The sequence below is a fragment of the Chenopodium album genome, chromosome 4 (assembly GCF_948465745.1).
Source record: "Chenopodium album chromosome 4, dcCheAlbu1.1, whole genome shotgun sequence".
NCBI classification, from domain to species: domain Eukaryota; kingdom Viridiplantae; phylum Streptophyta; class Magnoliopsida; order Caryophyllales; family Amaranthaceae; genus Chenopodium; species Chenopodium album.
This window is the reverse complement of record NC_137837.1, coordinates 3,827,790-3,837,945: the sequence shown is the minus strand read 5'-3', so window position 1 is coordinate 3,837,945 and position 10,156 is coordinate 3,827,790. Positions and strand designations below refer to the sequence as shown.

The 10,156-nt window shown below is 33.0% G+C and overlaps 1 protein-coding gene across 1 annotated transcript; it reads left to right on the top strand.

Moving 5' to 3' along the window:
• Positions 1 to 3,620: 3,620 nt before the first annotated feature.
• On the top strand, positions 3,621 to 8,270 carry LOC145626375 (wall-associated receptor kinase-like 6). The gene is made up of 3 exons (XM_081678798.1): positions 3,621 to 4,539; positions 4,629 to 4,739; positions 7,005 to 8,270. The coding sequence occupies exons 1-3, from the start codon at positions 3,621 to 3,623 to the stop codon at positions 8,198 to 8,200; spliced, it is 2,226 nt and encodes a 741-aa protein (XP_081534924.1). The 3' UTR covers positions 8,201 to 8,270.
• Positions 8,271 to 10,156: the final 1,886 nt, after the last annotated feature.

Below are 10,156 nucleotides of genomic sequence, written 5' to 3'. Positions count from 1 at the left end.
GTTTTGCCCTATTAATAGTTGACACGTGGCATATAACTTATAAAAACAGGTCAACAACAGGTAATGGATCTATAGGAGAAGGTGGGGTATAAAGGTTGGATTTTTAAGGAATAAAATAAAGGTTGGATTTTTAAGGAATAAAATAAAGGTTGGATTTTTATGAGGAAAAAGTGCAAATGTTGGATTTTTCTTTTCCATTTTTCCAAATTAAATTGGTTTAGTTGAAATGAAATTAGTTTAATTGAACTAAATTACTCTTAGGGCCGGGGTTAAAACTTATAATCACTTTTGTGTGGGAGCATCATGTGTCGTTTGAAGGTCCTTAAACTTTGGCTTATAATAATTACACTAGGTTAAGTCCCGTGCCATGCACGATTATAATTAAACTTTACAGCAAAAATTATAAAGAATTTCTTTTTTGTTGTTATTGTTTTTTTTTCTTTTTTTTAGGGGAATAAAGAATGGTTTTTAATGTAACAATAATTTATCCAATAAAAAAATATTTGTGACAAAATAACTTGAATTTTAATTTTTACCAAATGCGTAAAGGTTATTATTTTGTATTTTATAAAAAAATAATTTAGTAATAGAAATTTAGAAGCTATTAGGTTTTATATAAGAAAGTGAAAATATAAGCTTAGGTTAGTACCCGTATATGTCTTCAAAAAAAAAAAAAAAAAAAAGGTTAGTACCCGTATACGAACTCATATACATTTGTCCTTATATTTTTGTTGACACACTTTGGCCGGCATTAAATGAAAATCTAGTTGATTTTATATTAATTTAGGATAATTAGTATTCCGTAATCAACTTTTTTAAAATATATTTATAGTGAGTAGTAGCGGTTTTTATTTTAATTTCATTTCAATAATCACATTGCATAAAATGTGTAGAGTAATTCATGTGTCATCATTTACTTAATTTATTTTACCAATATACAATATAAATATGATCATATAATATGTTGTTTCATTTGTCATATTTTTTGCTTTTATATATTAAAAAATCATAATTTTTAATAATCTCTAATTAAAGATGTTGATAATTAAAGTTGTGTCTCGGCAAATGTGCAAATCCAACTCTAGCCTATAAAAAACGGAGGGAGTATATAATATAATAAAATAATTTTGTTTAGTTGTTTGTATAAACGTTATGTATAATTTTAAGATTCATACAAATTACGCTACCAAAATGATTTTTCTATTTTTAATTAAAATAAATTTTATTGTCAAATGATTAATGTTGGAAAGGAAAAAATTGATACTCCTTAATATTATAATAATCTTGGACAATGATATATTTCAATACCTTATTTTTAATCTATGTTAGTATATTTGTAACTAAAAGATTAATAGTATATAGAATATATGCTAAAAAAAAATTAATTGATCTGAGTATGATTGGATTAGATATGTTGTCAAAATATAAATAAGTATTATTATAGCTTATAAAATGGAAGTCATTAAAATTTGGCCAAAAAAAAAAAAAAAAAAAAGGAAAGTGCAAAAAGGAGGGAAAATTATTAATGACATCGTGACAAGTGTCATTTTAGGTTTGCTTTTAGTATAAGTTAATTGATTGATTAGCCACCTCACCCTATAAGTCCCTAAACTTTCATTTCTAATTTAATTAATGCCAACTCTTCGGCTAAAGGTCCCTAAACTTTAGGGGTGAGCAAACCGGGTACCCTGTCAAAATTTTAGGACCCGGACTTGGAATTGGTTGGAACCGGGTCCTAAAATTTGGAATCGGGATTGAAATTGGTTCAACAGGGTCCTAAAATTTAGGAATTGGTATTGGAACAACCGGGTACTGGTTCCGGTTCCGGGTACCCACTTATGTATGTAATTGTTAAAATATAATACAAACTATAATTCTTATTTTACTTAGGTTCATTTTTAGCGTTTAATACTTATATTTATATATGCATTACGCTATTTGTATTTATGTTAAGCATTAATAATACTTTTTAAAATTTACAAATTAGATACATTCAACATATTTTTATTATTTAAAATTTATTTAGTTTAGCATATATTAGGTAACCGGGTACCCAACCGGTTCCGGTTCCAAAACGTTGAGAATTGGAATTGGAATTGGAATTGGTTATAACCGAGTCCTTAATTTATTACTCGGAATTGGAACCACCGGGTCCAATTCCGATTCCGGATCCGCCGGTTCCTAACCGGTTCATGTTCCAATTTCGGGTACTCGGAATTTTTGCTCACCCCTACTAAACTTAGCATTTAAAATCATTAAATTTGATAATTTGTACCTAAAAAGTGAGTCATTGGTGGTTGAGAGACCATTTTACCTCATTTGAAAGTTGATGGAATAAAATGCTACAAATACCAAAGTTTAAGAACCGTATTTTAGCTTAACTCGTCAATTCCCCATTTCCCCTAATCGGGCTGGACCGTATCTTGTTTGAACTTTTAATGAAATGGATTGGGTCCTTGCTATTTTTGAATAAAACCTTTAGTAATTCTAAAATGTCCCGGAAAAAAAATGCTGTAATTAAAAAAAATAAATAAATAGAAATCGCTGAACACTGAAACGAAGAAAGCTGCAATTCACCATTTTTGCTGAACTGAAGTCATGGCGCAGCTGAGTAAATAAATTCAGGTTATTCGTCTTTCGGCTATATTGATTTTTTTAAAATATTATCCTTTTTTATTTATTTAATTGTTGATAAAACTTGTTAGTTATGATTTAGTTTTGAACCCTAATTTTTCAATAATCAACTCAATTTCAGAGAATACTGCATTATCTGGATTAGGAATTCATAATTTCTATTCATCTAAACTTTTTTATTGATTTGATTTACGGAAAATTGGTTTATTGGTTTATTTATTTACATTTCTGTTTTCACCTGTTCAAGTGAAATGCAATTGTGATTATGAGATGAGAGAAATATATTACGGAGTTACTCATTTGCTATAATTAGATGCATCACTTTAGCTTTTTACCTTGATTATATTATGTAGTACTTGCTTTAATATATTTAGATAAATGTCATTATTTTAATTGTTGTTTAATTAATCCTATATTCTGAATATCACGTTTCACTACGTAATTTTTAATGCTTAATCAAATGGTCAAGTATATTATACTAATGATGTAAAAGAATAATCAAAAGCTTTATTTAGAAACAGGGGAAGTAGAAAACAGTAGAAGATTTCCAACCAAAAAAAATGTAGTATGGACTAAAAACAAGTCAATTATGGAAAATGATGCACATAATATTTAAAGGGAATGTCAATTATCTAGTAACACCGTCGTGGAAAAGTTTATGTCATTAATGTTACACTCCCACTAAGATCCAATCAAAGCATAATTTCCTATTTTAAGAGTGACCAAGTGACCAATGTTTCTTGTTTGAACCTTCAAAGTTTGACTGAGAATGTAAAGTGGAAAGGGTGGCTGAAAGATTAATGAGACGACTTGGAAAAGTTGCAATAACCCAAAGTCTTTAAAATGTTGAAAAAACAATTACGGAGTATAATTTTTGGAAAAATAATACAAGTAGTGCATATAAAAATATCATCACATATCTAGGACTACCAATACTAGTCATATGCTCATATCAAAAACAATAGAATCAATTTTATGCAATAACAATGATGATATACCTGGTTCTGCTGCTGCTAATGCTGCAATTGTCACTGCAGCTAACTGTTTTGTCCTCAACTTTGCAGGACGATCCACCTATTGCAAAGCGTGGTTGCCAAGATCATTGCGGTGAGGTCAGGATTCCATTTCCATTTGGGATTGGCTCTAGTTGTTATCATGATGAATCCTATGAGATCATTTGCCATACTTCCTTTCATCCCCCGAAACCATTTTTGTCTGTTCACAATCTAAGTTTTGAGGTTATAGACATAAATTGGGATGGAAGGTACTCCGATATATCACCAGAATATGAGGATGAGAGGTCAAGCATGCAAACACTACTAGTGAAAAACGTTTTTCATAATATCTGCAGAAGTGATATTGGTGGTGTTACTGACTCACCAGTTGTCCAGCATGTTGACCTTCGAGGCACTCCATTTCTTTTTTCAACGCGGTTAAATGTTTTTGTGGCTAAGGGTTGTGGTGCCAGCCTTGTATTAAAGAATAGTAGCAGTGAAGTCGTGACTGGATGTGCTTCAATATGTACCAACAATACTTCTAAGAAGAACATGACTAGCTGTAATGGGATTGGATGCTGCCAAACTAGGTTGTCATCTTTTACAGGCAAATTTTTCGTCCTTAATGGAGAAGATGGCCTTGATTATTATGAAATAGATATGAATCATGAAGCACTAACAAATCCCCAGACTTGCAATGTGGCTGCGGGTTTACTTGACATAAAAAGAGTGACTGAGTTCTGGGGGAATTTCTCAAGTTTGACTACTGTACTAGAATGGAGTGGTCCATTTACAGCAGCCGAGGATTTGATATCTGACAATTCCAATTGTGATAATTTCTACTCTGGCTTTCAAACTTGTTGGTGTTTGTCAGCTTACTATGTAGGGAACCCTTATCTTGGATGTCAATGTAAGTGGCAGTGTTGAATTCTTATATTCTCCACAAATATTTCTCCTCCTTGAAGACTGTCTAATAATTTAGTTCTTTTTTTGTCATAGTGGTGAGAGGATGTCAGAAGTGCAAACATGGCTGTACTATCGATACGATTGGAATGACTAAACAATTTGTTTGCAAGAAGCATCAATTGTTTAACCTGGCTTCTATTCTTGGTAAGTGCTTCAGATTTGAAAATTTGGCCCAAATTGCTCATAGATTTCTTTTTCCCTACTTATTAAAAAGTTTGAGATAACTCTTATAAATAGTGTTTAGTTAATTATACCCTCTAAAATGTTTATTTATTTACCTGCCCTCACTAATGGTAACTGTTAATTATTATTTTTTTTTTTTTTACTTTTAAGAAAAATGTGCGGGCATTAATAATTTAATATCCCTAAAAAAAAATTAGTTTACACATTTTTTTTCTTGTTAATGCTACCAACATATAAATTGTGGACTTGTGGTAAAGAACCCATTCTAAAAGAGCTCTCTGGAAATGATAAACTATGCCACGTGCATTGTGTGCGTTAGCCTCTCTAATAAAATAAAAATTATAATTGATATAGTTTTGAAATCTTTTGTAAATTATCTCCTTTTAATTATTTGTTCATATCCCTAGCCCCTAGGCTGTTTTTGCCCTCCATGAATGTGTGAATGAGCTTACTCCCTTCTTTTCTAGTTTTATGGTCAATTGTTGAATACTTTGACTAATAGTTCTCATTGATATATACAAGAATATGGTCATGTGAAGCATAATTAGATTTGTCCTATTAGTTTTGTAATATCAATTTGTCAAAAAAGTAAGTCTTTGTTCGTTCTTCTCAAAATAAGAAAAAATTATTAATTAACTCAAAATAAGTTGATTTTTAAGAAGTGTTTTCAATAAATAGGTCTGATGACCTACAAACTTCTCAATTGGTCACTATAAAAAGTACCCCTTCCCCCAATACAACCACCTGATTCCCCCACCGGCATCGCAATCACCCCCATCCATTGCTGCCTGTGCTGCTTTTCCACCCTCTCTATATTTTTATGAGTTTCAGGGTGGGCTTGCCGTTTAGGGAAGAGGGGTTGCTGTCCATCCATGATTAGGGAGAGATGTTGGTGGTTAGGGAATGAGAAGGAGAGATGGTTGGTGGTGGGAAGGGGTCGCCAACGGGCGGTGTGTTGTGGTGTGGTGATGTTGTGGCTAGCACTCTGGCAAGGGCAGTTTTTTGGTGGGGGTGGCGGGGGTAGGATTTTTTTTTAATTTATTAAAATAATTAATACTTCCTCTTAGTTGACGCATTTCTATTATCACGTTTGCTAACGCATGTTTTTAACAATTAATATCTCTAATTATCAACATTGTAAAATTATAAAAAGTGGATATTAATAAAATATACATTGAATCTATTCAAACAGATCCCACATGAATATGTTTTATCGTATCTATAAATCACAAAAGCGATTCAAAGCGTGTTGTGTGAATAGTGTAAAAGTCAAACTGAGTCAACTTAAAAACAGAGGAAGTATTAATTAAAATTTTAAAATGAACCAATCATGTTGTTACATGTGGCATTATCAACTAAACAACCGATTAATCCAAAAGCTAACCGGTCATTTATAGGTTTGCTTATTTTGGGAAGACCGAGCAAAGATCTGCTTACTTTTGACAAATTTTCCCATCAATTTTTATTGTTTCGTTAGTACACTATTAAAGGCATAGGTAATAGGTTGCCAAAGATACGTCTTTAAACTGTACAAATATAATGGGAAATACTCCTATATGATGAGAATTTTGTAGGTGTTGTTTGGTATCAATAGCATTCTATTTGGTAATATATGTTTTATTATGTACCGACTAGGAAAAACTTAATACCAACTTAGTTTTATGAGTCATTAGTGACTCTCGTAATTGACGGCTAGGAAATGAAATGTTCTAATAAGTACTCCATCTATTCGTTTTTTGATCTACTCACTTTTCTATTAGGATGTTTTTTTTTGTTTATTCACTTTCCTTTACTCTATTTTTGACATATTTACATTACCATCTTACCCTTTTAATCCCAGAATAATTACACATTTTTCATACCTTTTATTATTTGTTTTTTTTTTCTTTTTTTTGGTGTTTATCCTTTAGGCTAATCCGGATTCGGGATCAATTTTGTGTGGTTAGGTTCCAGTCCCCTCCCAATTGTTGTTGCGGGGGATCGAACACAGGTCCTCCCTCCCAAGTATTTGTCATTTGGATAAGTAATAACTTCCACATCAAGTCAAATATAGTGAGCCAAACAAAGGCCTCAATGTATCAAATTTAAGTCGGGATGCTTAATAATGATTGCTTATTATCCTTCTATGTAAGAATCTTTAAAATTTTCTACTCTTATCCGGAAAATGTCATTCTTGTAGAAACTCGACATCTTACTTTGTTTTTGCCAATTTCGATGTTGTCTCAGGATTCAGCGTCAGCACAGGATTAGTGATGTTGCTCCTAGTTTGCTATTGGCTTTATAGATTGGTGAAGAGGATAAAAGAGGTTAGGCTTAAAGCGAAGTTCTTTAAAAGAAATGGTGGTTTACTATTGCAGAAGCAAATCTCCTCAAGCAATGGTATTGTTGATAAAACTAGAATATTTGGGTTTTGTGAGTTAGAGAAAGCGACAAACAGTTTTAGTGAAGATAGAATACTTGGCCAAGGAGGTCAAGGTACAGTCTACAAAGGAATGTTAGTGGACGGAAGAATTGTGGCCATTAAGAAATCCAAGAAGGTTGACAAGAGTCAGTTGGAACAATTTATTAATGAAATGGTTATTCTTTCTCAAGTCAACCACCGAAGTGTGGTCAAACTACTGGGTTGTTGTTTAGAGACAGAAGTCCCATTGCTTGTCTATGAGTTCATTCCAAATGGAACTCTTTACCAGCATATTCATGATCCGAGTGATGATTTTCTTGTTACATGGAGAATGCGTTTACAAATTGCTACAGAATCAGCTAGTGCTCTGTCATACCTTCATTCATCCTCATCTGCTCCAATATATCATAGGGACATCAAGTCCTCCAATATACTTTTGGATGAAAAATACAGGGCAAAGGTTTCAGACTTTGGAGCTTCAAGGGCCATTACCATTGAGGAAACTCATGTGACCACTTGTGTTCAAGGCACATATGGTTATTTGGACCCAGAGTACTTCCAATCCAATCAATTCACTGAGAAAAGTGACGTGTATAGCTTTGGAGTAGTCCTGGTTGAGCTCATAACAGGAAAGAAACCAATTTACCCCAACAAATTGGGTGGGTATATAAGCTTGGCTACTGAGTTTCTCTCTCACATGGAAAATTCTTGTCTATCTGATATGTTAGACACTTCCATTTCTGAAGAAGCTACTGAAGAGGAGCTAACTGCTGTTGCCAACCTAGCAAAGCAATGCCTGAATATGAATGGAAAACAACGGCCTACGATGAAAGAAGTTGCAGTGTTGCTTGATGAAATCAGGTCACCCCATGTATCCAAGCCAATGAAACCAGATTATTTGAAAAGTGAGTGTGAGGTCATGGAGTATAATTCCCCCTTTAGTAGAGGCACATCCTTTTGGGACTCTAGCCCTCGCACTTCCTTTTCTATCGAAGCCTTACCACTTATGGCTGGTAACTGACAGTTTAAGCCTTTAAGGTAACTGTTGATCATTTGATATCTTGTGGTTCTATCTTACATTGTTGAGAATTTGCCTTTTTTTTTTTTTTTTTTTTTTTTTTTTTTGTTTTTTTGTCTTTATTTGAACTTTCACAAGTATATTCCGTTGAAATTCCATATCACGAGGGGGTTCTTCCCTTTTGTTGCAATTAGCTCTCAGAATTTGCATGCAACTATTCTTCATGGGTTGCATGTATGTGAAATGAATCAAAATACTGTGTTTTGTTCCTTAGTATCTCTAAGAGTGTGTTTGGATTGAAGGAAATGAAGGGAAAGGAAAGGAAATGGAAGGATGGAGTATCTTTCGGTGGTTAGCAAATTAGGAATGAAGGGAATTGGAGGGGAGAGAAATGGAGAGGTTAAATTCTAAGCAAATGATCCTTCCAACAATGGATAAATTTGGAAAGAAAACTTATCATTCTTCCCCTTCCCTATCCTTCACCTCTCTCTCCTTTTCCTTCCTTTAACAAACTGTTACGGTGTGTTTGGATTGAAGGAAATAGAGGGAAAGAAAGGTTAGGGAAATGGAGGGAAAGGAAGGGAAGGGAAATGGAGAGATTGAGTTTCTTTCATCTGGATAACAAATGAGGAAGGAAGGGAATTGGAGGGGAGAGAAATGGAGGGATTAAATTGTAGGAAATTGATCCCTCCAACAATGGAGAGATTTGGAAGGAAAACTCACCATTCTTCCCTTCCCTTCCCTCCCCTCCTCTTCTCCTCTCTCCCCTTCTTTTCTTTCCCTTTTCTATAACTAAACACCCTGTTAGTGAGCTTTTATCTCTGTCATGTTATTTTTAATCTTGCAGCAACCGTGCAGAATGCATTTTGGCATCCGGCCTTCCCTTGAGAGAGTGCACGAAATCTTGTTTCTTGATCGTCTATTCAGTGTGGTCAGTATGACGTTAGGTAGCAGAAATGGATTGGTATTTATATATGCTGGGCATGTTAATGCTAAAGTTTATGCTTGTTCGCGCTCGAAATTATTTTACTTTTAAACTTTTATTACTGTCCTCCGTTAACTATTGATGGGTTGTGTTGGGTGGCGTGGGCGCTAATGAATTTTTTTGAATGAATACACATGTTCAGAGATTTCATTGTTTTATTGTTGACATTAACGTAACATTTTCAAGAAAATTGACTTCTACGGCTGATTTTTCCTTGAGATTTAATTAGTAAGTTGTGTTTGGTAGGGAATTAGGGATGGAGTTATGGTGGTGGTCGAAGTTGTAGAGGACTTTGGTGGAATTCACACCCAAGTATCCAACAGGGAGGGTGTGGAATCAAAGTGGGAAAAGGAAGATGAAAGTATTAGAGAAACAAAGGTTTACCTTTCCCTTGAACAACCCCGTACAAAATGAGCAAATATGAAATCAATCACATAAAATAAGAAAATAGAATACTTGGAATCTAACATTAAAGTAAAAACAGGATAGTTTTCAAATGGCTAGCCATTATATTAGATTAAATCTTAGCCATTCATTAGATTTTGACTAATCCAAACCTTTTATTGGGATGACTTTGTGATTTACAAAATAATTTAACAAAATATATATATATATATATATATATATATATATATATATATATATATATATATATATATATATATATATATATATATATATATACAATACACGTTCATTCAATTTCTATCATTCAATGTCCTAAAAAAAAAAAAAGTTTCTATCAATTACTGTACTTTAATTTGCTTTGCTCCATTATTTCATTCATTTGCAATTACTATATTATGAAAATAAATTTATAAATCACAAATCCTCGCACATGGGATGACCGGATGATGGAATGAAGTTGTGTGATTTATTTTGAAGTATGATGAATTGATGATGATGAATGTTTAATTTGGGTGGGGGAAAATCCAATTACCCTATGTTAATTCTTAATTACATAATCAGATCAC

Coding starts and splice junctions, on each gene's coding strand:
- LOC145626375 (XM_081678798.1), top strand. CDS start 3,621: ATGATGATATACCTGGTTCTGCTGCTGCTAATGCTGCAATTGTCACTG. Junction 4,540..4,628: donor CCCTTATCTTGGATGTCAAT/GTAAGTGGCAGT, acceptor TTTTTGTCATAG/TGGTGAGAGGATGTCAGAAG. Junction 4,740..7,004: donor TAACCTGGCTTCTATTCTTG/GTAAGTGCTTCA, acceptor ATGTTGTCTCAG/GATTCAGCGTCAGCACAGGA.